The sequence below is a fragment of the Suillus plorans genome, assembly GCF_016647745.1.
Source record: "Suillus plorans strain S12 chromosome Unknown HD556scaffold_58, whole genome shotgun sequence".
NCBI lineage: Eukaryota > Fungi > Basidiomycota > Agaricomycetes > Boletales > Suillaceae > Suillus > Suillus plorans.
This window is the reverse complement of record NW_024537442.1, coordinates 155,088-182,440: the sequence shown is the minus strand read 5'-3', so window position 1 is coordinate 182,440 and position 27,353 is coordinate 155,088. Positions and strand designations below refer to the sequence as shown.

General features: G+C 48.8%; 10 protein-coding genes across 10 annotated transcripts; 8 read left to right on the top strand and 2 right to left on the bottom strand.

Moving 5' to 3' along the window:
- Positions 1–863: 863 nt before the first annotated feature.
- On the bottom strand, positions 864–3,053 carry HD556DRAFT_1446933 (carbonic anhydrase; the record flags this gene model as incomplete). Its single annotated transcript, XM_041307175.1, has 8 exons — positions 864–994; positions 1,057–1,113; positions 1,176–1,232; positions 1,289–1,321; positions 2,253–2,579; positions 2,647–2,720; positions 2,775–2,869; positions 2,928–3,053. The coding sequence occupies 8 exons, from the start codon at positions 3,051–3,053 to the stop codon at positions 864–866; spliced, it is 900 nt and encodes a 299-aa protein (XP_041156589.1).
- A 1,504-nt stretch (positions 3,054–4,557) lies between these two features.
- On the top strand, positions 4,558–5,885 carry HD556DRAFT_1243614 (P-loop containing nucleoside triphosphate hydrolase protein; the record flags this gene model as incomplete). The annotated part of the gene is made up of 3 exons (XM_041298394.1): positions 4,558–4,623; positions 4,683–4,796; positions 4,851–5,885. 3 exons carry the CDS (start codon positions 4,558–4,560, stop codon positions 5,883–5,885), a joined length of 1,215 nt encoding a protein of 404 aa, XP_041156588.1.
- Positions 5,886–6,099: 214 nt separating this feature from the next.
- On the bottom strand, positions 6,100–7,335 carry HD556DRAFT_1397348 (ribosomal protein L37e-domain-containing protein). The gene is made up of 6 exons (XM_041303724.1): positions 7,179–7,335; positions 6,956–6,962; positions 6,859–6,874; positions 6,724–6,794; positions 6,466–6,604; positions 6,100–6,392 (listed from the first exon to the last, which is right to left on the bottom strand). The coding sequence occupies exons 1-6, from the start codon at positions 7,179–7,181 to the stop codon at positions 6,344–6,346; spliced, it is 285 nt and encodes a 94-aa protein (XP_041156587.1). The 5' UTR covers positions 7,182–7,335; the 3' UTR covers positions 6,100–6,343.
- A 476-nt stretch (positions 7,336–7,811) lies between these two features.
- HD556DRAFT_1243701 (major facilitator superfamily domain-containing protein) lies at positions 7,812–9,595 on the top strand (the record flags this gene model as incomplete). Its single annotated transcript, XM_041298400.1, has 7 exons — positions 7,812–7,970; positions 8,030–8,095; positions 8,154–8,314; positions 8,376–8,510; positions 8,560–8,719; positions 8,773–9,286; positions 9,339–9,595. The coding sequence occupies 7 exons, from the start codon at positions 7,812–7,814 to the stop codon at positions 9,593–9,595; spliced, it is 1,452 nt and encodes a 483-aa protein (XP_041156586.1).
- A 1,158-nt stretch (positions 9,596–10,753) lies between these two features.
- HD556DRAFT_776249 (uncharacterized protein) lies at positions 10,754–11,962 on the top strand. The gene is made up of 5 exons (XM_041311600.1): positions 10,754–10,791; positions 10,848–11,332; positions 11,441–11,510; positions 11,561–11,598; positions 11,654–11,962. Exons 2-5 carry the CDS (start codon positions 10,942–10,944, stop codon positions 11,662–11,664), a joined length of 510 nt encoding a protein of 169 aa, XP_041156585.1. The 5' UTR covers positions 10,754–10,791; positions 10,848–10,941; the 3' UTR covers positions 11,665–11,962.
- On the top strand, positions 11,963–14,768 carry HD556DRAFT_776123 (uncharacterized protein). The gene is made up of 2 exons (XM_041311599.1): positions 11,963–12,249; positions 12,318–14,768. The coding sequence occupies exon 2, from the start codon at positions 12,329–12,331 to the stop codon at positions 14,447–14,449; it is 2,121 nt and encodes a 706-aa protein (XP_041156584.1). The 5' UTR covers positions 11,963–12,249; positions 12,318–12,328; the 3' UTR covers positions 14,450–14,768.
- An 879-nt stretch (positions 14,769–15,647) lies between these two features.
- On the top strand, positions 15,648–16,627 carry HD556DRAFT_776301 (uncharacterized protein). The gene is made up of 3 exons (XM_041311601.1): positions 15,648–15,964; positions 16,023–16,334; positions 16,385–16,627. The coding sequence occupies exons 1-3, from the start codon at positions 15,819–15,821 to the stop codon at positions 16,443–16,445; spliced, it is 519 nt and encodes a 172-aa protein (XP_041156583.1). The 5' UTR covers positions 15,648–15,818; the 3' UTR covers positions 16,446–16,627.
- Positions 16,501–17,179, top strand: HD556DRAFT_1190463 (uncharacterized protein; the record flags this gene model as incomplete). Its single annotated transcript, XM_041296156.1, has 2 exons — positions 16,501–16,750; positions 16,806–17,179. Coding segments are annotated over 2 exons (624 nt in total), but the record flags the coding sequence as incomplete, so codon positions are not given.
- A 2,377-nt stretch (positions 17,180–19,556) lies between these two features.
- On the top strand, positions 19,557–22,790 carry HD556DRAFT_1493021 (heterokaryon incompatibility protein-domain-containing protein; the record flags this gene model as incomplete). Its single annotated transcript, XM_041308826.1, has 9 exons — positions 19,557–19,760; positions 19,822–19,977; positions 20,030–20,137; positions 20,203–20,346; positions 20,398–20,560; positions 20,619–20,815; positions 20,868–21,012; positions 21,066–21,733; positions 21,821–22,790. 9 exons carry the CDS (start codon positions 19,557–19,559, stop codon positions 22,688–22,690), a joined length of 2,655 nt encoding a protein of 884 aa, XP_041156581.1. The 3' UTR covers positions 22,691–22,790.
- A 1,645-nt stretch (positions 22,791–24,435) lies between these two features.
- HD556DRAFT_1538202 (uncharacterized protein) lies at positions 24,436–27,113 on the top strand (the record flags this gene model as incomplete). Its single annotated transcript, XM_041309685.1, has 6 exons — positions 24,436–24,698; positions 24,757–24,978; positions 25,029–25,546; positions 25,599–25,769; positions 25,821–26,462; positions 26,515–27,113. The coding sequence occupies exons 1-6, from the start codon at positions 24,550–24,552 to the stop codon at positions 27,111–27,113; spliced, it is 2,301 nt and encodes a 766-aa protein (XP_041156580.1). The 5' UTR covers positions 24,436–24,549.
- Between the last annotated feature and the right edge of the window lie 240 nt (positions 27,114–27,353).

Genomic DNA, 27,353 nt, shown 5'->3' with positions numbered 1-27,353 from the left:
CAGAACAGGCAGGTAGTGGAGAAGAGGCTTGTCCGCAAGTTCAAGTTGGATTTTTGAGTTGCCTTCCTTGTTCTGATGTACATTATGAACTGTGTGAGTTGGCTGTATTCTCATCTTTACTGCTCCTGTTTGACAGTGAAACGCAAACAGATTCCTTTGAGACTACTGTCAAAGGTTGCCAAGGTTTCACTCTCGCACAGATCTCGATTTCAGAACAGATCCTTTTGCTCATTAGGCAACCATATGACCCGTGTCAAAAGCCGTTGGGTTTCAAGAGGAAACGAAGAGAAATTGGTGCAATATAGTGTACAAAAGTCTGCCTTTGTAATAAAGCAACAACTGAAGGTCACCGGCACCGGTCACCGCTTGTATGCCAATAAGATGGAATATCGAGATTCGAGACTGGATAGGGTTTTTGTTCACTATGTTCCCCAGCCCGGGTATCTTTAATACTGATAAGCAGTTGGTTTATTATGAGTGTCACCCTTCATGCTATGGTATCAGTAACTATGTCGCCGGTTTCCCAGCACAATTACAGGAATTTGTATAAGCATGGAATGGAAATGCCATCCCTCCGAGTCAGGGAGGCACATAAACACGCTTTTGCAGATAGCGACACAGAAGGATGAGTGCTAGTGCTGTGCTCGACACTTGGAGACTTAAGGATCAATGGAGATCAATTGGTTCTTGTGATCAGATGATTGTGCGATATATCTACATCGATCATAACTGTCTAATTTGCACCGTAAAAAAGACAGGTTGTCCAAGATAGAGACAACCTCGAGCTTCTGACCTTAGGTTGTAGCTGCGCTAATAGTTTGAAAAGAGTCGAAACTCCAAGATGATGCTCAAGACATACCACGTTAGAGAGCCTTCTTGAGAGGGTCCTCCTTGGGGAGGCCCTCGATATCAGGGGATTCCATCTTGGGGGGACCGTTCTTGGGGGAATCCTTCTTGGGGAGGTCAACATCACGGGATTCCTCCGCAACAATGTCTGTACCACAACGTGCATCTCATTAAACAAGATGTGGATAGCGCAAACACGCCGAGACATACATGAGAATGCTTTCTTGGGGGGGTCCACAACATCACGGGATTTCTCGGCGGCGATGTCTGTGCCACAATGCACATCTCGTCAGACAATATGTAAACAATGGAAACACGCCGAGACATACTTGTGAATGCCTTATTGGGGGGGACCTCGGCATCAGAGGGGTCCTCAGCAACAAGATCTGAATAGTTTTGACATTAGATATGGTGCAGATAGGATGAGCGTGCCAGAGCATACACGGGAACCACTTTATCGTGCGCTTCTCTACATCTATGTCATCAACCAGGTAAGTAGTGCACGACAAGATGGGGCTAGCACTGAAGCCTCGCCTTTGACAACCGGAGATGCCGCCGTCATCTGCAGCAAAGCAATGGTAACACAAACGAAAGATAAAGTGAGCTTCATTGTGGTTAGATGTAAGCAGTAGCGATCGTTGGAGGGTGTTGAGTGTACAATTGATGCAAGGAGTGAAGCCTTTATAAATTTGGGTAGCTCGATTGTCTTTCAAACTCGCTCGCAGGAAAATATTCATCCTATAATCGGTTTGGAGTGTATATCGTGTGCTTAGGAAAAGCCTGAGCTTTCTTCCCCGTAGTAAGGTGAGAAAGTCTGCCGCCAGGGAGGTCCGTATTGTTTCTTGATTGCTTAGGCGAAACGTTATTCCGTTAGTTTGCTGACACAGAAGAAGGACGAGTCGGTGTGGCCAGGGTTCATAGTAGTGAGAGTGGAGTGACTGGGATACTTCACGCTGTGAGTACGGCTGTAATGAGTACAGGTTTGAAGTCCCCAGACTGATCTCTCGCGTTGGATTCGACCTGATGGATATATGTAGCGAGTTTTGTTAAGGCTTAACATTATATGCATGGTCACGAACAACTTCAAGTTGAAGTCATGTACTAGTGTGTTGACGCGTTGTTTGTGCCAGTGGTGGCGAGTGAATAGTGCCTGAGCCTGACAGTACCTACTAGGCCTGGACTTCCTCGGGCCCTTGTCCTATCGCTGAGCCTGAATTTACTATAGTCCGACTGAACGATGTCCTTATCACCACTATCTATAAATATCTACCCATCCACTTACGTACAACGGAACACTCTTGCAGGCTCTGGCAGTGCCGCATTTCAAATGAACATGTGGAAAGCAACGTGATATAAAGTTGTACATATTGATCAGTTACATCTTCAACGTATCTATAAATTAGCACACGGAAGGGATCGCACGACAAGCTCTCTGATGCGTCCCGTAGCGAGATCATACACCCATCCGTGCACAGAGACATTATTCCCGGTTGCCCACGCGGTGACAATGGGCTCCGAGAGGCAAATGTTTTCAACCTGCTTGAGGATGTTGGCTTCAACGACCTTGTCCACCGCCTCATTCTCAGGCAACCCGTGGAGGTCGAGGGTTCGAACGAGTTGAATGAGGGGGACCAACCAACGCGTGAGTGGGTCGTGGGGCTCTACGGGCCCTTCTTCAGCAGCCTGTATCGCTGCTTGGGCACCTCCACAGACGCTGTGGCCGACGAGGACGACTGTTAAAATTTTAAACCTGTTAGAGGGACAATCGAAACATTATCACAAGAAGAACAAGAGACTGACCGTGTTTGACGCCGACCGGGTCGACAGCAAAGGATAAGACGGAGTTAGCGTTGTCGTCAAAGCTGTGGAATTGGCTGTAGGGGTAGTGAGTATGATGTACTTCTCAGAATTGAATGAATGGTGGGTACTTTGCGATGTTTGTGTGTGTAAAGATATCGCCAGGCATGGACGCTGTGACGACAGAGGCCGGCACTCGCGAGTCAGAGCAGCCAATCCAAAGAACCTAAATGGCAGTAAGAAGACAGCTAACGTAGGAGCGTGCGATGAGGCATGGAGCACACCTTGGGCCTTTGGGGATAAGTAGCAGAGTCCTTGAAGAAATTGGGATCGTGTTTGATTACGTCTCGTGCCCACCTCTCATTGGCTTTGATCAGGTGCTCTGCGGCATTCGATTGGAGCTGGGACATGCTGGCGACGATTGAGAGTCGAAGGGCTATGGTAAAGTGATGGTTTTATAGGGCAGCACGACTACAGACGTACGTATATGGTCCCTACGTGATAAGCTTAAGTTGCAGCAAAGTGCCGACTTCCTCGCACATAGGGGCACCGGGTGCCCTGTTACCGTTCCGAAGTAAGTACTTCGGCTTCCAAATATTAAGAACGAGGAACGTGCATTACCTCCGTTTGGCATTTGTCAAGACCTCCAGCACCAGCTCTTAGTGCAGGTGCCGGGTAATGTAGCTCGCCGGAATATCGTGTCCACCTGAGCGGTGGCTAGAAAGTCAAGCACCTTGCAATCACGTGTGTCCTACTGCCCACCATGCCCGACCAAATGAAGCCTGGCGTTACCTCTGCGCCTCAAAACCTCACGTTGACTCGTGCCCCCGCGGGCCCGCGCCAGGGCGTGACCTCCCGGCGAGGCGCTCCTGCCACTTCCTGCATTTGCCTAGTCACAATGGAGTGTCTGTTTAGCCTTATTCTGCTTGGTAGATGGCACGAGACGGAAGGCGATTTAAGGAAGACGACGTACAAGATGAGGAGATATGATAAGAAGAAAAATCACAAGCAAAAAAATGAAGGAGACATGTCTCCATGCGGCTCCAAATTCAACGAAGGATCCCGAAGCGGACAACACGTCTAAGTGATTGTTGTCATTTACAAGTGCAAGATGGTGGTAATACCGGCATAGGTTTGTCTTTTGAAATATCTGACAATGGTGATACCGATAACATACGAGCGGTACGATCTCGGAGATATAGTTGAGGTCGAAAATATCAATGTTGAATCACTCGATGACGGCGTGTCTGGCGTTATCTGTGGGATGATGTAGGATGAGTTTGGCGGAGGGAAGGCGAGCTTTGGTGGGGAAAGACGATGGTGGTCATACACAGCGTAGGCTCAAAAGCACACTCTCGATCACCGGAGAGGAACGAGGGCAGCGAAAGTGGCGGACGGGTGGAGTTCCATCAGTGCAGATGGAGCTTGGATGTTGGGTAATGAACAACCCGAATTGAGTCTAGGGGACGTTACAGTGCGGACGAGTCGTTGTTAGCGTTGGCGTCGGCGAGCGCCTCCTGTTTATGGTCAAGAGACTTTTTCCGTCGCTGTTCCTACTACTCGGGTAAGTCAGAGCTAACGAGGTTTTCGAGGTCTTGTCATTACGTTCTTACGTTATGTTGCACGTACCTTGTTCTTGAAATATATCAAGGGTTGACAACATTATTCAGTTGAGCAGTCATATCAGTCTCATGAATGTCCGAACGTTCAAGTTGGTCCACTGGTTGAAGGGTACGTCGTTGAACACTGGAGGCGTTGACTCGTTCATGATGTCCAGGGTTTGTACTTGTTTGGTTTTGCGTTGAGTGAGAACGACCGGTGCCGGTGAACTTAGAAGAGAGTACCATATGGCGCAATTGGCCGCCGAACGTTATAGATCATTAATGCTCAACGACGAGCAGTACACGGGGAGCAATGCGAACTATCAAGCTCGTTGTCATCGGTGCTTCGGGCGTAGGCAAGACTTCTTTGCGTGGTCAGGTCAGTATTCCGCATTTCGACATTATCTCGAGCACTACTTATTATCTACCGCTGCGCAGTACATATCAGGTCGGTTTTCCACCGGTTACCGCGCAACAATCGGTGCAGATTTCATAACCAAATCTCTTCCTGACCCAAAAAAACCAACCGAGGCCATATCCCTTCAAATATGGGTAGGTCTGGTTCGAGCTCCCTTTATACCTTCCATTCGCTCACGCATACGATAGGATACCGCAGGCCAAGAACGCTTCTCCTCCCTCTCCTCCGCGTTCTTCCGCGGTGCAGACGCCGTCTTACTCATGTTCGACGTCAGTGCACCCGAGACTATGCACGCGCTCACGAAATGGTGGGAGGAGTTTAAGCACCGAGCACCGATTAGTGATGAAGAGGTTGATAACTTTTGTTGTGTGGTCGTTGGGAATAAGATGGATCTCTTACAGCCTGGGATGGGCGTCACTGCGGAGGAAGCGAAGAAATTCGTGCAGGACCTTGTGCCTATCTCTGAACCAGAGCCTGTAGAGCGCGAGGAGGGAGAAATCGTGGTGGAAGACTTCGTTTCAGGGGAAGACGAAGACATCATTCCCGAACACGAGCACGAATACGAATACGATGCCGATGCCGACCCATCCCTCCTCGCCCCCTCTGCGCGAATAGATATCCAAAACCATCGCAAACCCTCAAAATCCCGTTCCCCCTCAAGTACATCCCACGCGAACACATTTCTATACGGAACCTTCCGCTCCGGCGTAACCTCTTTCCATACACCCTCTTCTTCCCTCTCTGATGTATATACAAGCGCACGGTCGTCTCCGCTTCCAGGGTCCCAACCGGAATCACCAGCACGAGTGAGGAGAATGACGAGTTTGTCTAGTACGACTACTACGACTACTACTACGTCTTCTTCGTCTGCACTTACTATCACGCCGAGTTTATTCACGAGGGGCCAACGTCCACCTACACCGCCCACCCCACCCCAACTAGACCCAGACCCAGACCCAGACCTTCCCCTACCCTCCAGCCTCCCGGACCCACCAGACACAGGCCCAAAGCTCTTCTTCACATCCGCAAAGACCGGAACGGGTGTAAGCGACGCATTTGAGTATATCGCGGTGCGCGTGGTGAAGAAGTGGGAGTATGAAGAGGCTGTGGAAGCGAGGACGTTTCACGTGAGGGATGAGAGTGATGGGAATACGGTTAAGTTAGGATTGGAGGATGGGAAGAGGAAGAGGAATTCCCGGGGGGCGTCGTGTTGTGGGCAGTAGCGGTGGATGCACCGCAGACGGGAGACCGAGCGAGAAGTATTTATCGGTATTTTGCTTTTTTATTATTTCGGTCTTCATCATTCGTTCATTGTACATGCGTTGAAGATACCCATCGGCTGGAACGGGGACTACACATGATAAATAGTTAATTGCGGATTATTGCGCGGCTTAGTCAATGTAGAGCTATCAATACAAGGGAATGAACGAGTACATTTCGGATGAGTGAGTTAGAAGAGACCACTGGGCGTCAATTGATGAATCGTAGGCATCAGACAAAGGAGACACCAATTGACCTTCAGTATCGTCACTCAGTTCCTCCGCTCAACAAGGAGGCATGGCATGAATCATGTATTCTGTGCGTGCGTAGAAAATGATGCGAGCAGCATAGGCTAAAAATTCTCAAGTATGTAAAACAACATGCAAACACGACATCGGCATATGCAAGTTTCCGCTCATGCTCATGCCTCCGCGGATGGCCTGACACGCTTCTTCGCGACAGTGTTTTCTCTGTATTGCAAAAGTCCACACATCATATAATTAATATGTTGGCTGGGATGGGCATGGCATGGATGGAACGCACCTGAATCCGTTCTTGAATCTCCTCGATACGTCCTTGAGCGTGCGCATGCGCCCGGTACCGGTGGTCTTTCTACGCTTAGCTTTTTGGCCCCATTCATACGAGCGTAACTTTGCTGCAGGGTAGCCGCACTGGGCACAGGCTGGTTTATGACAATAACGGGTTGTTCAGCGTAGATCGGGATGGAGGGCGTGATGACAGGACAGGGGCGAGCAATGCAAGGTCAGATGCTGTCTCGCAAAGAGGTGTGTAGGAACGCACTCTTGTGTTGCCTGTGGAACGCACGACGACCACAGCGCCGGCAGAGCGTGTGGGACTTGGTGTGTCGCTTACTGCACGATTCAAATCAAACCGCATGAGAGAGATACTCCAGATCGACGGGAAAACACTACGCACCCAAAGGACGAAGTACCTAATCAACAGCAAGAAGATCCAAGATCAAAAGCCATTCGTCAAATCCAATCCCCAACAATCGAATCGAAACCAAACGAACCTTTCGTCTAGAGAATAAAAAGGGCGTCAGCAAATACGAAGTAGTGTGTGTACCAGCCAGACACGCGAAATAACGTCCACCACTCCCACTGACACAAATGTCATCCAACACAAATCATCTCCATCCACCCATCAACCATCCAATTCTATCCCATTTTTTCACCCAGGGAGCTAGCATGCATGGACCAAGACCTATCGGACGTCGAATTGGCAGCGAGACTCACCATCTTGACGTTTTCTTGAGGATTTGGAGACGGTGGTGATACCGGTGGGCGTGCCGAGGTTGATTCAGTAGGGGAGGCTGGAAGCGTGGGAATAATAATGTTTCGTGTGAAAGCAGACTTGAAGTGGAAATTTAACCCCTTTTTATCCTTGGTTGGGGCGGGGCCTAGGCTATGCTGGACAGTATGTAGTCTAGTGTTGTATGTGCGGTATGAATTTAACCCCTAGTACGCTGCACCACGGCCAGTCTCTTCTGCCAACTTATTAGTGTTCAAAGATGCAATTATGGGACACAGTACATCAGGCTTTGTTGGAAAATATGACATGACCTAGGCTGAAGATCTGACCGCATTTACAGCGCAAATCAGAAAATTTCATTAACCAAAGAAAACTCGCAGCCTTGACACTGCTACGATGATAAAGCTACCACTAGTGATAAACGATGTTACGGCTATACCCGGGTGTTACATAATAGGAGGTGCCGTGTGACTGATTCTATCTCAACTGATCAAGTTCTTGTCACCTGCCGTTGTAGGCCTTATCGATTAGCTAGCCAACAAGCCGGTCAGCAACCGCCTCATTGGAATGACTTCACGTAGTATAACGAACTGCATCTTTTATTCCCTCACACCACCATGAATGCGCAGCAGAATGATGAGGAGACACCTCTTCTGCAACGACCAGAGCAGCCAATGGCCAAGACACCTCTTCCATGGGATCAAATTTGGATTCTACTACTCTTGGAGATGCCAGAACTTCTTTCTTCTCGGACCCTTGCCCCGTTTATTCCTCAAGTGAGAATATTGTGTTTGCTTGGACTTATACTAGCTAACCACAACTGGGCTTTGTCAAGCTCATTAGAGACATTGGAGTCACTCACGGAGACGAATCCCAGGTCGGTCACTATGCCGGCATCCTTGTAAGCATGTCTTCATCGTTTTTGCCCTTTCGTTCATCTATGATACTATTCTCTTTAGCAATCATCATACTATGCAGCTCATACCCTGACTATTTTTTATTGGAGTCAACTGTCCGACCACATCGGGCGGAAGCCTGTAATACTGACAGCTCTATTAGCAATCTCAATATCGATGTTTTCGTTTGGGCTGTCGAAGACCTTCTTCGCTCTGGTGGTCAGGTCAGTGTGTTCAAAATAGTAGCTGCCAGTGCGACCATCAATTCATGACGTTCTCGACCAGTCGTGTTGTCTGCGGAGCATTCGATGCGAGCGATAGTATGGCCAAGAGCATGCTGATGGATATCACTGACGCAACCAATATGCCCAAGGCATGCAGTTATCTACCAATCCCGGGGACGATCGCAGGCGCAGTTGGGTAGGTATACCGTACATTATCTTTCGCACTTGAGGTTGACGGCATTTAGACCACTCATTGGAGGATCACTCTCCCGACCGGCAGACAGATTCCCTGACATTTTTGGGCGATCTGAACTCCTGAAAACCTACCCATATCTCCTGCCGTGCTCTATTTCGGCATTTTTTATATTGACAATTTGGCTAGTCACGTATATCCGTCTTAAAGAGGTGAGCGCAATGCTGAAAACTCATCTCTGGATCACACTAAGAGTGGTTACAAGAGCGTTTCTACCAAGACACCGCTTTGGGAGCTCATTAAAGGAGGATTCTTCGGACAAAAACCTCGCCAGCCATTGAGCAATGTTATAGTTGATCCTGACGAAGTCAAATCAAAGCCGCTTCCGCTGCGTGCTTTACTAACCTCGAAAGTGTTGAGCGTGACAGCGAGTTATGCCACCACAGGCCTGTTTCAAATGGGGATCAATTCGGTCTTACCTGTTTTCTATGCCACACCGATTGAACTTGGTGGTCTTTCCCTTGACCCTCCTCGCATCGGCACTTTACTTGCGGCATCAAGTGCCATACATGGAATATTTCAGCTACTTTTCTACACTCGTTTAATTGATTGCTTCGGTGCAAGAGCTATCCACATCACCGGCGTCAGCTCCGGCATACCCATGGTCATTTTATTCCCAGTGACCAATGCTTTGGCTCGAGCCTATGGAATAGGCATGGCGGTGTGGCTGTGTGTTGTCGTCCAGCTTATGCTGAAGACTATCCTGAGCATGTGCTTCCGTATGTTAATCCAGCATTTCCTGCACTCTGTTGAACTGAGAAGAACCCATAGCCTGCATGGTATTATTCATCAGAGCAGCTGCTCCCAATCGCGCCTCGCTCGGAGCAACCAATGGAATTGCCCAGGTGGCTGTCGCGGTAGCAAGAATCATCGGCCCGGCGTCTGCAACTTCGATCTTCTCTTATTCATTGCAGAAAGGGCATGATGCATGGTCGATATATTACTTCTTCACCGCAATTGTATTTCTCGCTGTAGGTACTGCTTTATCGCTTCCCCGCGATCCTAGTGTATGGGAAGATTCCCAATAGCGTGTTATGATCTAGTGTAGGAGGTAGAACTGACAAAACTTTAGGTTATGTAGATTAGTATGTATACAACATTCCCTACTCCCATGATAAGTTAGGGAGGGTTCCGAGTCTGTCTGCAGCAAACTTTCGTGCTGTTCTCTACAAATCCATCTGTAGGAAACTGGATGTATAACAGCCCCGCTATGATCTTGTCTTCGCTTGGAAAATGATCGCTTGATAATTTGAGAGCAAGCTGACTGCGGAGACAAAAGGCGTTCTCAAATGTGAAAATCCAATCCGTCACCGGGCTTAGCATGAGAACGAGGATGGACAACGGAACGACTGTGTGCTAGTAAACGTTTGGTAGTCTTAGATAGTATGCCTTCAAAACAGCATCGACCGACAAAGCACTGGACCACCCATGAAGGTCGAGAAATCGCTGTAAGATAACGCAAAAGTTACCACTTTTCGTACGACGAACACGACTGCCAAACAGAGAGGCAGCGCAGGGAGCCAGAAGGGGGGGCCGTCAAACCGCTCAAATGTTCTGTGATTACGGTGGGGCTTTTCCGGAAACAAGCAGGGTAATGATGCAGATGTCACCACATCAGAACATTGGAAAGAAGTCAACCGATGCAGCACAGCGCAGTAGGTCCGATCGGATGCCTGAAAGACAAGAAGAGATGATGACACGGACACCTTGTTGTGAGTCACCACAATCGACTCGCCATCCAACCACACACAGCCTGTAAACAGCTCAGTGCACGAACCACAATGACCACGGTGCTCAACGAAAGATCACGGAAGCCAACGACCGGAGAATTCGAAGCGCAATGAATGATATTCAAAGTAAGAAAGTGCATCGTAGTAAATGGGGCAACCTGAGGTAGTATGGGGAACCGCATACGGTGGACAACAGTGGCACGAGACTTTTCAGACGAACATCGCACACTGCGGGAAAGGATAAGCCAACGCACGGAACAGAGAGTGACTCACTGCCCAGAGAAGTGGGTTAGCCCCTGGAACAAATACTGTTGTAGGTCTTGACTCTTGACATAGTAGGCGTGTTGCAAAATGAGTGTTGAAAATGGCCGGCGGAGTCAGGAACTGGTGGTCGTCGTAGTTACGTAATGTAGCACATGCGCCTGCCTTGTTCGTCTGCGGAGTAAACCTAGTAGGCCAAGGTGTTTTGATTGGCAGCGAGGCTATGTCAATATGTAAGCGCATCATGGCTGAGCGCTGCAGCGCTGAGCACTGAGGCTGACTGAGCTAGGTGCTATTCAAGTTTGGCTGCCGCAACTACGCTCACATAACTACACGATGGATGTTTGATATCTGATCCCGCCGGAACTTCTTCGCTTATCTCCATGTCTCTACTCTTCCTTTTGCAAATTGTGCTCCACTTTTCCAATGCGTACTCTGACCTGCACAGCATTGCGATCGCTCATCAACTTCCTCATACCGGAGAGATACATTGTCCGCATCCCATCATGATCTTCTCTTTCAATCAGATCAGCGCATTCAAGCTGGACCGAAATCGCAAACAGTTTCCCCTGCGACCTCTTTATGCGACAACACTCATCGGATGTCAAGGGCTTACGCTTGAAAAGTCGTGCTTGACCTGCGCACATATTCGTTCACACACGGACAGCTATATACCGCGCATTCAAGAGTATGACGTCGCTGACACATTCGAACGATATTTCCAAGAGAAGAAGAAGATGATGATGAAAACAACAGCAAACGTAACGTCGGAAGGTGAATAAAGCGCTTGTATGTACTATACATAAACCGAGGCTATACCAGTGAGCGCATCATGGCTGAGGTGCTATGTATGTGCTATACAGTATTAACACTCAGCCACAGATCCGCATAGTTACTTATCATGGCGCCTTTGCCGTTTTCACCTCAACATTGTCCTAACATCATCGCTGAGGTGAGTATCTGTCGTTCGTACTCTTGGTACTCTCTTGCTAACTCGTGTAGTCCTTTTGCTGATGCATTGATTGACGCTGTCATGGTATGTGAGGAATGAAATATTCGATGCTGCGGACGCAACTTATGTGCATGCTCTGCCAGGCTCTGCCTGATCGCCCCAGTACCATCAGTAGTAGTCACCATGACACTATGACTGAGTCCCTCGCTCAATGCTGTTCGACCGAGACTATACCAAACAGAGATACAAATGTTCCACGATAGTTTTTCGACGGGTCCAAAATCTGACAGTGATAGGCTAGTCACCATCAGTATCCCTGAAGTGAATGATCGTATACTCAACCGTGACGCGTTACAGGTTGCTAAGTGCAGGTGTGTTATAGAAATCAAACAAATTGCCACAAGAATGAAAGAATGACAAACTATTTTTTTGCTGCTGTGCCACCTTCCTGCACTGGTGTTTACTCATGTTCAGATATTCTCATTGTCTTCTGCAAGTCCCTCAGAGCTATGTTACTCCGTGATATCATGATATAACAGGCATCTGATGACACCGCTGGTCGATATCTTGTTCGGGACCTTACGGTCCAATCAGATGAGGTTTCTGACTTTGCAACCGCCATGGTAGTAGTTGCAATGTGCAATCTAAAAATCCAGAGTTACAGTACCTGAAATGTATAAAGGTAATACTGGGGCATCGCTGTGAGAAGTAACACCCTGCTTGTGACTCTCTCCCCGCTGTAAGTCTAGTTCACAGCTCGAAGGTCCTGTAGTCTTCGCACTCATCATCATATCGACGCTTTTACAGGAACAGTCAGGATGCACTGGCTCCCACTCACGCATCAAGACCCAAACATCACTTGCTCCAATGACATAGGAATATTGACAACGCACGGTCAAGAGCAGAGATACATCAGCCCTACCACTGGAATCTGCCGAAAGCTTATCGTGCAAGCCGTCACACCCTCTGGCAAATTTGAAGTTGCCATCAAAAATCACACCAACGACGCCAGCAAACTCGCCATATGGCTGCTAACCCATTCACCTTTCAAAGGATGGATTATTTTCGAGTGGATCGGAAAATCAGTGTGGTTCGCACTGAAGCTATTGTGGCCAATCGTCTGGTTCCTCGTGGAACTTTATTTCAACGCTAGTGATGACTCTGAAGACGATACTGATTCGTCGTATAACACAGGATACTACAAACCGTATCTTCGCCAGTTTCAGGGTCAGCTATGGGCAGCTCGTTCTCGCATGGAGCATTCATCGCGCATTAAAGAGGAAACCGAGATCAATACCCGTACACATGCTTGTTACCCTCGAATTCTCATGATCCGCAGCCCAAACAAGAAGGAGTGGGTTCGATGCGTAGATCGCGATATCATCATCCACGCTAAATATATTGCCATCTCTTACCGCGCAAGCGACGTCTACTCTTGGGGCCCACGTGAGAAGAAAGAAAAGGCACAGTTTACAGACGACGTTCGTGCGGCGGTGCTCGGACAGCAATTCAATGCCTATTGGCTCGACTTGGAGTGTCTAGGGGAGACTCCATCAGAGGAGAATCTGGATGTGTATTGCATGTCAGACGTCTACCGTAGAGCGGAGACGACTTTGATCATGCTCGGGAGAGCTGACTCTGGAGAGGACAAGTGCTGGAGGAGCTGGGGCGGACGGGTATGGACTTTTCCAGAAGCCCTCCTGAGTTCTCGGCTTTGTTACAAGTTCCGGGATCGGGAAGAGGTCGAGTCGTTGTCGTTGTTTCAGCTGGCTAACCTGGCCTATACGGACTCCGAAGATGAACAAGCGATTGTCAATGCATACGCCAATGGGAAGGATCCGCTTGAGAGGCTAGAACGCTTGACACTGTTGAAAAAAGCTATATGGAGGCGCGCTATGGCAGGTTTTCCAACACCTTCTGGCCCTCCACCCCCTCCAAAGTCGCACATGATAGGTGGGGGACCTGTCACCGGCGGGGGGTACAAGCCACACAAAGCGGAACAAGTCTATGCGCTCATGGGCTTTTTTGAGCACCGCATTCAACCGAATCACGATGAAGATGAGTTACGCGCACTCGCGAGGTTGTCAATGGCCAACGATAGCGACCGCATTGCTGATCGCATGGTGTCCATGTTTCCCTCAACCACCACCCCAGGAGCGTGCTGGTACGCTGACAGTGATATCTATGACGCGAATCTTTGGGACATTGTTCCGGAGATCCAAGTCGCTGGTGTGACAGAGAACGGAGCTCTCGTTTTGGACGGCTGTCGGGCGGCAGCCATCAGGTGGAAGGACTTCCCGGAGATTCCATTTGCGACTACGTTTTCGCTGAGGAGGAAGATTGTCGGTTCCATACCGTATTTCTCCTGGCCGTTCATTGTCATTGGGTTAGGAATTATACCGCATACCAGCAGAACAGGAGGTTTAGTACTCATTGTAATCGGACTCCTTCTCCTGTTCCTTTCCCCTCGAATGTTTCTCTATAGCAAATCTGGGCGTATAATCGACAAACAACCGTGGTTGATCGGGGTCAAAGGAGTGGTTGATAGAGGAACGGTAGAGAGTCACTTATACGGAGGTACAGTTGCACACTTCCCAAGGATGTATTTCACCCCGAGTGGTTCACTGTTCTCGAAGCCGGAACAATTCTCGAGACGGATAGGTTCAGACGAGCAATATAAGGATGCGAAGGAACAAGAGAAGAGTGGACCGGGACATATGTACACGCTCATCGACACATGCTCGTCGACCATGTACTATTTCCGTGCTGAGCGACCGCCGACGGTTTGCATCTTCGCAGGACGGGAGGGAGGGCTTGGGAGGTTTGTGCTTTGTTCAGAGAGCTGCAAGGCCAATGAACTGCATAAGGAGATGGTGTTGCGGATGCCCACGGAGATCAGTCAGAGGATGGAGTTGTGTGGTTGGGTCGCGCTTGGATGAGATTGATTTGTATGAGGCCTGTGACCATTCTAAGAAATCAGGCATCCCTATGTCTCACTATACATTTCACTATGTACCTTGCTCAGAGTACGATACACTTCGCCGGCAGATCTATATATTTATATTTATGTATTGGAAAAAAATGTACAGTTGACGATACACAAGAGTTCGGTGCGAAGCTGAAGCAGCGCACATCGTAAATACATTCAGATACTTGTGAACTATTAAAAGTCGTCATGGGATGGCAGAGCGAGAGGGGTTAAAGAACCGACAGCTCGATCATAATGCGAGGAATGCCTTCTGCATGAGGAATGTTAATGAATCGACGATGAGTTTCAACCGACACATTGTGCAGTCAGAAGCGAGACATCAAAATGTACGCATCTCGAGCACAATGGTGGGGAACAGCAAAAATAGTAAAGTGGGGCAATTACGGAGGATGTCGAAGGCACCCACAGACACGTAGAGTACATCAACGACTCATAAAAAGAGTCACTATCAGCATTTCTTGTGTGGCGATCGACGAGTCGCGAGTCTGACTGACCCCTACTACGCACAGCCCGGTTATGGGACACAGACAGGGACTTCTGATAAGATATCTTGAATCAGGTTCCTTGGTTCTTCGTGTGTTCAAGGAATGATAAGAAGTGTTCTGCGAAATGGAGGCAAAGGCTGCCGATCAGTGATTTCGATAGTCCCTCTCTCCCGCTTCCGTTGCATGGAAAACGATCGCGCAGTAGTGCAGTTGTTCGGATGCAGAGAGAGATATCTAAAAAGAACATCGAGAAAGACCGTATCAGATTCAGATTCCTTGATTGCTCGCGTGTTCAGGGGGAGTGACATATCGTCCGGAAAATTGTAAATCAAAACGGAGGTAAAGGGCCGCCGTGAAGGTGACAGCTGTACAGTATGGTTCTTCAACGCTGCGCCCACAAGTCACTCCTTTGCGGAGTGCCAGCCTGAGAATCCTATGCGATGCGAGGTAAAACTTTATACCTATAGCAAACCTTGTTTATTGAGATTGCAACCGGTACGTGTTGGATATATGCCAAAGAAAAAAAGAGGGATTAAGTAGGAAATCCAGGGATACACATGATTTGGATTGTCGGCGGGAGTGAACTGAACCGGCGGATTCATGTCGAAGGTGATTACATAATTGTCGTTGTCACGAACTCGGTCATCGTTTACTGAACCGTGAGTCTGGCTCTGCCATCAACTTCGTTCAGCTACTTATCGATTATCAATTGTGGACCTTGACTTGAAATATTCAACAATGGTGTTTTGCCAGTTTAAAAGCTAGCACAGGTTTGCGTATTCTGATTCTCAACTCACTTTCCTTTCTATCTCAGCATCCTTAGGCCTCATCATCATGGTCGACAATGCTGGCCCCACCGTACACAAGATACCTCCCCGTAACTCCGCCTTGTCTGCCCACTCGGAGGCTGGACTCAAGTCCACCTCACTCGCAGTCGGTTCCGCCGTTGTCAGCGAACATATCAGTACTGTTGGCGTTGAGTGCGTCAAATTTTCCTTTTATTCTTGCCACCATCACCCATATCAGTGAATTTTGCAGAGTCAATAATGTCCGTCCATGGATCGCGAGGGACGTCCAAAACTGGGAGAAGTGTGAGGCAGGTATGATGCTGCAAGAACCCCTCGCAAGATGCACAGGTTCTTCTCAATACCTTTCTGTCAGCGAGAAATCAAAGCTACTCGACTTCGTTCGGGACCTTCCACGCTGGTTTGTCTTGCTTCTCGTCACGCAGCGGATGGGATACGAACAGTGGGGCCTTAACCGCGTGTTTGTGCCTGAGCCCAGATTTTCGGGAAAGGTGATGATTGAGGATACCCAAATCGACCTTGAGTTGGATGTGAAGTCCAAGGAGTGCGTGACTCACCTCGGTACATGCGGACGTGCAACTATCGTGCTTTCAGTAAAGAGCAAGGCACTATCATGTCTGCAGCCGGATCCCTATTTTCTCAACGAATCACCTGAACTGGTGGCCAAGCTCTATTGGCCAGAAGAAACGCGTCAGAGCGAGCTAGACATCATCCTCAACGAGGTCTACAAGATTGCACAGACAGATCCGGATGTGCGAGGCCACGTCCTAGAGTTGGCCTTGTTCCACAAGTTTAAAGATATATCCACGTCCAAAATCAGAGTCGCACTAGGACTGAAGGACGCTGAACGGGCCGAACAGGGCAGCCGTGTCCTGCACATCACCGTATCCAGAAAGCTTATCCCAATCACGACGCTTTCTGGCGAGGAGTTCCTTGCCGCATGGTGGCAAGTTGTGAAGTGTAAGTTTTTTTTCCCCTTTCCCCTGCTCTTCATCATTCATCCACCACTCGACAGGTCATCACGCCCTGTGGAAGGGAGGCGTGCTTCATCGGGATGTCAGCCCTAGCAACCTCATGGTGTACCGCTTACGCGGTCAATACATAGGCGTTCTCAACGACTACGACTTATCGTCGTTTGAACGTGATGGTCCCAGGGGCCTCGAGCGCACAGGAACGGTACCATTCATGGCGGTAAACCTTCTTTCACCAGCAGCCATGGCAGGCAAAGTTGAGCACGTGTATGCGCATGATGCTGAATCGTTGATCTGGGTCCTCACTTGGGTCTGTCTTCGGTATGAAGGTGGAAACCTCCTCAGCAAGAACAGACCATTGGAAGAATGGCTGAAAGTGGATGCTCGTGCATGCGCAAAGGAAAAGGCCCACTTTTGGTCAGGGGGGATCAGAGATGTGCATCCATCTGTATCGCACAAAAAGTCCTGGGACCTTGTAGAGAGGTGCTTTGAGGGGATCTACTCGCTTTACCTTCCATCAGGGTACCGCAAACTTACCGATGAATCGGCTTTTCAGTTGTTACTTGAGGGGCCTATGCTAGAGCATGAGAGTCGTAGGCGTACTTAAAGTCGAGGTAGCGTGCCTCCCTTACAAATCGCTTTGTAGAATAAACCATCATGAAGCGGTAGGCTCGGGTTGGGCTTGGGTGAACCTTCACTCCTATACTCGTGATTCAAGACATCTTGGCGGCCCGATTCGTCCTCACCATCTCCTGACTTAGAGTGAAACATAACACAAACCAGCCTGCAGTCATCAGCCATGCGTAGTAGTACCCACGGCTGTGTAGGACGCATTTAGAGCTGGAAGATGCGTCAGTCATTCGCACCATCAGTGCTCTCCATGACTCGGCTGATGTGTAGACCAGTGCGGCTGTGGTGGATGTTGAGATGCACCTTGTGTTGTTTTGTGATCTTTGTGACCTCTATCCTGGGTTAGATGAGACTGTTCCGGAGGCACTCGTTCATACTCTCGATATGGGAAGGTCTGAGAGCTGAGGTTGAGAGTAGGAAGACAAAAGAGACGCGAGCCTTGTGGTTTGGATGTAGGTGGTAATAGCGAGGAGCCAACAAGCAAGCGATTTCCTCCATTATTTCTGTATCCCGGGGAAGACGGACCCTTCAGATGTTCAAGCTATGCAGAATTTCATTTTGGTTCAAGGATATTACCAACAATGTGCTTATTTCCTCGTCAAAACCTAGCACGATCACAACCGTACAAGAGGGATTCTTCAGTACCCCCACACTGAAAGGACTGAGCTGCAAGAAGGTTTGTTGCAATATTGCTAGAAAGAGCCGCACTGGACTCCTGTTTAGAATTAGTGACACGCCAAAACTGAGAGAACTCCGGCTGCATCCGGTGCACAGACAGGTCTTGAATAAATGGTAATATTGCGATAAGCTGCATGCATGCACTCGAAGGAGTGACATGGTGATGTGCTGGAGTACCTGTTCAACACAAAAAACAAGTATTATGCAGGATAGATAGTCAGATTCAAGCGCTGGGAAGCACCGACTGCTTGATTGGATACAACGGGATACATTTTGGAAGCTTTGAAGAAAAGAGTGGGACGCATGTACGCACCGCAGAGGTTTTGGGAGGGCATACTGTCGAGGACGGCGAGTATGACAATAGGGCACATTCTTGCTGTAATGGCGATGCAGGCGAACAGCCTTGATAATAATAAGTGTCCTGGGCGTCTATTAAAACAAGGCAGTTCGAGGCAGTGAAGCACCATAAAACGCACGATACACACACCTCTGCAACGTAGAGAAGGACAAAAACCCCCTCCAAAGTTCACCTCGACCGTGCTCAATCAACCTCGAGTAAAATGTCGCACCTTGTTCCAATCACAATGCCCCTGCGAGAGTTCAAAGGCCATGAAAAACGTGTAGCTGCAGTTGTAGTTTTCCCCGATAAACGACGGATGGTTACGGGCTCGTACGACAAGACACTTCGTCTGTGGGACTTGACAACAGGTGTTGTGTTGATGAAGATGGAGGGGCATCCCGAGATGGTGGGGGCATTGGCGTTATCGCGAGATGGGCAATTGATAGCAAGCGGTGATGACAGCGGAGTACTCATCGTCTGGCACGGAGAAACTGGCGAATCACTCACCAAAATCGAAGCCCACTCCAAATATTATATCAGCTCGTTGGATTTTTCTCCCGATGGAACAGTGCTAGTCACTGGTGCACACGTGATGAAACTGTGGAGTACCAAAACCTGGCAACAACAAGGGGATCCAATCAAGTGTGCTCACTCTGTCAAATGCGTACGGTATTCGCCGTCTGGAGAACTTATTGCCACCGTATATACAACGTCATCGAAATTCACAATTCAGCCACAAGGGAATGTGTCGCATCCTTCGAGGGCTACAACTCAGTTGCATGGACCCTCGACGGTACACGCCTTCTCACAGGTGGCGTGTACAATCTATGTGAATGGGATACCACAACATGGAAGCCGCAGGTCGGCAATTCCTGGATGGGCCACTATCACAAAACCAATGGCATCACCATCAATCCTGCTGGCACAGTCGTCGCATCCGCAATTGATGACAAGCGCGTTATTCTCTGGCGGCTCTCAAATCGACGAATCATTGACATCATCAAGCACTCATCCTACACGACATGCGTCACTTTCTCCATAGACGGCCAACACATCTTCAGTGGAGGTGGTGATAACATGATCTCACAGTGGGCATTACCTCAGAATATCAATTCAAAGGCATGTTTCTGTCCTTGACTCATATACCATGGCAATTCGAGCATATTCCGTGCAGATCCTAGCTATCACGACAGCCCGCAATGCATGTATGGACGGTGACTTATCTACCGCTGAAGAACTACTCACGCAAGATATCGATACTGATCCGAACAACCATACTTCCTACGCCCATCGCTCATTCATTATGGCGCGAAAACACGATTGGGACCGCGCCCTTCAGGACGCAATCAAGGTGAGATTCAGCGATCCATCATTGCCCCCCTATATGAATGGCTCACTCGACGGTGACACAGTCCATCAGCATTGAGCCCTCGTTGACAGGCTATATCTCCAAGGGTATTGCACTCTGTGGAAAAGACCACATCCCGGATGCGAGGGCAGCATTTGATGTTGCATCCATGTACACGGACCAAGATTCAGATATGGTTCATTTTCTGCTCTTGATCAAGGTAAGTGTATTACATTTACCTCACATACTTCCCCCCGCATCGTGTATCTCAGGCCATCGCGCTCTTCAATGCAGATCAACATGACGAGGCAAACCTGCTCCTCAAAGAACTCGCTACCGGTTGTCCGAATGCCGACACTCGCGCATGTCGTATAGTGCAAGTAGGTTTCATCCAGCCACGCTGGGTCATCTGCATCAATGCTAATCTTTGCAACTTGCATATTAGGCATATCTACATGTTCAACTTGGACTCAAAGCCTTCGAAGACGCACGTCACGACGAAGCTGCTGACCATTTCACTGTCGCTGTTGACTGCAGTACTTTATCATCAAAATCGCACATTCATGAAATTTACGAGGATTTAGTGATGGTACGTCAATACATATTCGATACGCTTTTCATAACCAGGTCTCTTGTTCAGCTCTTCGGTTGGGATCTTAACTCGTTGTGGCTCACTGCGCACCAGAAACGTTGGGATGCACTCCTTCGGGCACGTAAACTTCCAGATGCCGTGAGATCGTACCAGTATATCATGATTTCGAGTGATGAAAATACCAAGGCCGAATACCTTGAGTGGTCCAATGGTAAGTCCGGAGTTCATAATATCGCCCAGGCTACAATCCTCACCCACATTTCACTCAGCTTTCACGGAAGAATACAGCGCGCTCTGTCTTACCAATGGAGATACTGCCTTTGCTGCAAGCGATTATGATAGGGCGATTGCGCTCTACTCGGCAGTGATCGACTTGACTTTTGCATCCATTGCCATCTTTGTAAAGCGCAGCAAGGCAAGGTTGGCAAAAATGCTATGGACAGAAGCACTTCTCGATGCGCGAAAGGTGCGATGGCATCTATGTTTCCACAGCCCGTGTTGACTTCGGTGATGCATAGGTCATCGAACTCGATCCTTCATCTCACGTTGGATACGAGTTGATGCATACAGCGCTGCGTGGCGCGCAACGTTACAACGAAGCTATTGAGGCCTTCAAAATCATGTTGTCCAAGTTGGACGATTCTCCCGAAGCTCAGATACGAGGTAAGCCATGGGAAACCTCTGTATGATCTCGAAATGCTGATCTCGTTCTGTAGATCTGCGTCAGCAGTATGTCTCTCCATCGGAAGCAGAAGACACCATTCAAAGAGTTATTCGGATTGAACTCGAATATGCCCCGCTACGTCTACTGAATACCTCCACGGGTCTTTTGTGCGATAGAGCGGCACAAATAAACGCCTTCAAAATGGGTCCAGAGTACAACGAGCTTATCTCATTTCCAATGAAGGATTCGAATCTCCGAGCAGAGCGCATCAAAGATGTAGTGGCAACGTACTTCCGTTGCGTCCTGTTATCACACAGGTGGGAGGAGATGGAGGCGCTACTGCACGACATTCAAGATAAAGATGTGCGTGAGTTAAAGGGACTTGCTGGGATCGCGAAACTGCAGTCGTTCTGCAATGTCGCTCGTGATGCTGGATATCGCTGGGCTTGGATGGACACGTGCTGCATCGACAAGAAGAGCAACACTGAGCTTCAAGAATCGGTCAACTCTATGTTCGTCTGGTATCGTCATTCAGCGCTTACCATCGTCTACCTCGGCGATGTCCCTCCTTCATCCCAACCCGGCGCATTGGCGAGGAGTGCTTGGAACAAGCGAGGATGGACCTTTCAAGAATCCGTCGCTTCGAGAGTTGTTATCTTCTATCAAAAGGATTGGTCATTATATCTGGGCGATCGCTCTCCCAACCACAAAGAGTCCCCCGTAATCATGCAGGAGTTAGAGGAAGCAACAGGAATAGATGCACAGGCCCTGATATCCTTTCGTCCTGGGATGAGCGACGCTTGACAGAGACTTCAGTGGGCGTCATCTCGTGTCACCACATTGCAAGAAGACGTCGCGTACTCATTGTTTGGTATCTTCGGTGTCCACCTACCTGTCATTTATGGCGAGAAGAAGCAGAACGTGCTCGGGCGACTCTTGCAGGAGATCGTGGCCCGGTCGGGGGACATCGCCGTCCTTGACTGGGTCGGACAACCTTCCGAGTTCAACAGCTGTCTTCCGGCCTATATTACTTCTTATTCCACTCCTCCACGTACCTTTCCATCTTTGTCCGAAGATCAGATTCAGACAATTATCTCCTCCCTGCGAAAGAATCCCATGGTTGTGGATTTGGCTTCGGAACTTTACGACCGGCTTGACAACACAAGCGTTGCTCGTTTCACAAACTGCAGATTGCGTCTGCCTTGCATAACATTCCGCGTTACAGAAGTCAATCTGAGCTACGGTACATCCCAGGAGACTCGATATGAAGTCAAGGCAGACGGACTTGACGACCTGCTCATCACCACCAAAGAGCCGATTGTTCAGTTCTCGCGGACAAGGCCCAATCAGCAAACTTTGATGCTTGTCCGTCCCTGGGATCGGTTTCTTCTTGAGCTACCAGACTTTGCGGAGAATGAAGAAGATTATTGGACGCCGCCTTCTCCGTTGGACGATTCACTTAGCCGTTCTGTTGTAAAACAGGAGGTGGATGATCCAGAATCGCGAGCATTACGGTTACTTGTTCTTCTTGGGCAGCCTTTTGGCGCATTTTTACTAGTGCGGCAGCGCGGCGGAGAATACAAGAGGGTCGCATCAGATCGTGATATTATTGCGCAAGTCAAAGATGGGGTTTCCGTTCGGGACTTGATGGACGTCAAGACAATAGAAATACTGTAGATGCATTGATTATGGATCCAAGCGGTTTTCATTGGCATTTCGTATGTATTGGACTACAATTTCTTTTCAAAATGGAGACCGACTTCACTGTCTGATACTACTAGGTTGACTGTGCTCGTCAACATGTACTATTTCCGTGCTGAGCGACCGCCGACGGTTTGCATCTTTGCAGGACGGGAGGGATTGTTCGGAAAGTTGCAATGCCAATGAACTGCACAAGGAGATGGTATTGCGGATGCCCACGGAGATCAGTCAGAGGATGGAGTTGTGTGGTTGGGTCACGCTTGGATGAGATTGATTTGTGCGAGGCCTGTGACCATTCTAAGAAATCAGGCTTCCCTATGTCTCAGTATATATCTCAGTATGTACCCTGCTCAGAGTACTGACGATGCACAACGGTTCGGTGCGAAGTTAGAGCAGCGAACATTGTAAATATATTCAGATACTTGTGAACTATTAAAAGTCGTCGTGTGATGGCAGAGCGAGTTAAAGAACCAGCAGCTCGATCATAATGCGAGGAATGAATCTACGATGAGACGAAATTTTTCAACCGACACATTGTGGAGTCAGAAGCGAGATATCCAAATGTACGCAGGTAAAGTGGGGCAATTACGGAGGATAACGAAGGCACCCACAGACACGTAGAGCGCATCACCAACTTATAAAAAAATCCGACTGACGGTTCAGGAAACATGCAGGATTTGACCATTCTCCTTGCCATCTGCAAAATTAGGCAGGTCTAGGGGACGATCATTCGGATCCTATGGACGGACAAGCAAGAACATCTGTTGTCAAGTTGAGTCACTGGGCCTTGCCTGCCATAACTGGATCAGTATCTCTTGTGTGGTGATCGACGAGTCGCGAGTGTGACTAACCCCTACTACGCACAGCCTGGGTATGGGACCCAGACAGGGACTTCTGATAAGACATCTTGAATCAGGTTCCTAGGTTATTCGTGTGTTCAAGGAATGATCAGAAGTGTTTTGCGAAATGGAAGTGTGATATTTGTAAAATCAGAAATGGTGGCAAAGGCTGCCGATCAGTGAAATTCTTCTACAAAATTTTCTTCTGCGACGCGCGGAGTGTCAAGACGAAGTAATGAAAAATGTTCATTGAAGAAGGAAATCGTACCCGATAGGTGCCAAAGGCAACAACCACAGCATCATTCGACGATGAGTGATTTCGATGCTCCCTGGGTCCTCGTCTCACACTTCTGTTATAGAAAAGATCGCTCCAGTTGTTCGGATGCAGAGAGATATAAGAACATCGAAAAAGACCATCAGATTCCTTGATTACTCGGGTGTTCAGGGGGACTACTGAAAGTGACTTGTCGTCCGAAGGTTTGAAATTTGTAAATCAAACCGGAGGTAAAGAGCCGCCGTGAAGGTGACAGCTGTACAGCCCATGGTTCTTCATCGCGCCCACAAGCAACTCCTTTGCGGAGTGCTAGCCTGGCGAGCCTTTCGCCTCTGTGCAAGGTAAAACTTTATACCTATAGCAAACCTTGTTTATTGAGATTGCAACCGGTACGTTTTGGATACATGCCAAAGAAAACAAGAGGGATCGAGTAGGAAATCTAGGGATACATGATTTGGATTCAAGTTGTAAGAAGGAGTAACTCAACCGGCCGGCGGACTTGATTACATAATTGTCGTTGTCACGAACTCGGTCAATTTATCGTTTACTGAACCGTCAGTCTGGCTCCATCAACGAATTCGTTCAACTACTTATCAATTGTGGACCTTGACTTGAAATATCTAACAATGGTATTTTGCTAGTTTAAAAGCTAGCCCAGGTTTGCGTATTCTGATTCTCAACCCACTTTCTTTTCTATCTGAGCCTCCTTAGCCCTCATCATCATGGCCAACAATGCTGACACCACCGTACGTGACAAGACACCTCCCCGTAACTCTACCTTGTCCGCCGATTCGGAGGCTGGGCTCAAGTCCACCCCACTCGCAGTCGGTTCCGCTGTTGTCAGCGAATATATCAGTACTGTTGGCGTTGAGTGCGTCAATTCTTCCTTTTGTTCTCGCCACGATCACCCATATCAGTGAATTTTGCAGAGTCAATGATGTCCGTCCATGGATCGCGAGGGACGTCCAAAACTTTGAGAAGTGTGAGGCAGATATGATGCTGCAAGAACTCCTTGCAAGATGCACAGGTTCCTCTCAACACCTTTCTGTCAGCGAGAAATCGAAGCTACTCGAAACTGCCCTCAATGCCGTCCTGCCTATCTGCAATGTGGGGGCTGTGGCGCAGGAAATAAAGGGACACCTGACTAATTTGTAAGTCAGCATTTCGAGCAGCGCGAAAGAAGACTGACGCTATTGTCAAGTTGTGATATCGAGCGCGAGACATCGACATATGCTCCTTTCGTCAAAGCTGCCAACTGTGCGCTCCGTGAACTAAGCAAGGTGAATGTAGATGGAATACCTGCGTTCAAGGTCGACGACAAGACCAACGTTCTACTTCATGTCAATGATCCAAAGCCCATATACCAGGACCACCAGGACAAACAGTCCGAACGCAAGCCTGACCTTGTCGTCGTCTCTCACCAAACTGCCCAGGGTAAGAAAGCACACGAAACGCAAGAATCGCAGGTTTTTGCCGAGACGGCGTGCAAATCGCCCAAAGACAACTTTCAATGGACCGATGTTCGATCGACGTTGGAGTTGAAACGCACCCGGAAGTTTCTGACCCATCCGCCGTCCGCTTATAAGACCGATTACGTCGTTCCTTCTCCTTCTGCGCAGTATATGGAATATAAGAAGGACGCGAACGGCCCTTCTAAGCCAACAGGTTTAACACTTGTTACTGGGTCTGCTCAGACCCCCCACGAAACATCGAATGAGTGTAAGTTGTAGTATGTTCGTTTTCTGCTTTCTTACTGACATGTGCGAGGTAGTAAGACCCTCGTCGCAATTGAGCAGAGGAGTCAAGCGCAAGCGAGATGAAGATCGGACTGAAGAGAAGGAGCCGATAAAACCCCATCCTATCGTCCAGAACGGCCTCTACGTTGCAGAGATGTTCGCAGCTCATATCGCGCGGCAACACGTCATCTCCTTCATAGTGAACAGTAAGTTGATGGGATGCTGTAACCTGGCGTCGAACTGACAACTCCTTCCAGACGACTATATTTACATCTGGTTTTGTGATCGTGAAACCACGATTCAAGGCGCCGCTATCAACTTCGTTCAGGACCTTCCACGCTGGTTGGTCTTGCTTCTCATCATGCAGCGGATGGGATACGAACAATGGGGCCTTAACCGGGTGTTTGAGCCTGAGCCCGGATTTTCGGGCAAGGTGATGATTGAGGATGCCCAAATCGACCTAGAGTTGGATGTGAAGTCTAAGGAGCGCGTGACTCATTTCGGTATACGCGGACGTGCAACTACCGTGTTTCCGGTAAAGAGCGAGGCACTATCAGGTCTGCAGCGGGACCCCTGTTTTCTGAACGAATCCCCTGAACTGGTGGCCAAGCTATATTGGCCAGAAGAGACGCGTCAGAGCGAGCCAGACATTCTGAATGAGGTCTACAAGATTGCACAAACAGATCCGGATGTGCGAGGCCACGTTCCAGAGCTGGTCTGGTTCCACAAGTTTGAAGAAACATCCACGTCCAAAATCCGAGTCGCACTAGGCCTGAAGGACGCAGACCGGGCCGAACAGGGCAGCCGCGTCCTGTACATCATTGTGTTCAGAAAGCTTATCCCAATCACGACGCTTTCTGGCGAGGAGTTCCTTGCCGCATGGTGGCAAGTTGTGAAGTGTAAGTTTTTTCCCCTTCTTCTGCTCCTCATCATTCATCCACCACTCGACAGGTCATCGCGCCCTCTGGAAGGGAGGCGTGCTTCATCGGGATGTCAGCCCTAGCAATCTCATGGTGTACCGCTTACGCGGTCAATTCATAGGCGTTCTCAACGACTACGACTTATCGTCATTTAAACGCGATGGTCCCAGGGGCCTCGAGCGCACAGGAACGCTACCATTCATGGCCAAAGACCTTCTCACGCCAGACGCCATGGCAGGCAAGGTCGAGCATGTGTATGCGCATGATGCTGAATCGTTGATCTGGGTCCTTACCTGGGTCTGTCTTCGGTATGAAGGTGGACACCTCCTCAGCAAGAACAGACCATTGGAAGAATGGCTGAAATCGGATGCTCGTACATGCGCAAAGGAAAAGGCCGACTTTTGGACAGGGGGGATCAGAGATGTGCGTCCATCCGGATCGCACGAAGTGTCATGGAACCTTGTAAGGAAGTGCTTTCAGGGGATCTACTCGCTTTATCCTCCAGAAGAGTATCGCAAACTGGCCGACCAAGCGGCTTTTGAGTTGTTACTTGGGGGACCTATGCTGGAACATATCAATCATAGGCGTACTAGTCAAGGTAGCATGCGTCCCTTAGAAATCGCACTGTAGAACAGACAATCACAAGTGAGAAACGGTCTTGGTTACTGCTATGACTTCGTAATGAATAGAATGGTGCAATAGGAGGCTAAGCACGCGCATTTGAGGACACGTAGCACATCATGATGTTTGTGGATAAATGTTTGCATAATGGAGACTCAGTACTCAGTACTCAAGGTTGGTCAATTCTCTCAAGCTCTCCGCATCTTCTGCAAATCAAGCAGGTCGAGAAGACGATGATTCCATGAAGGG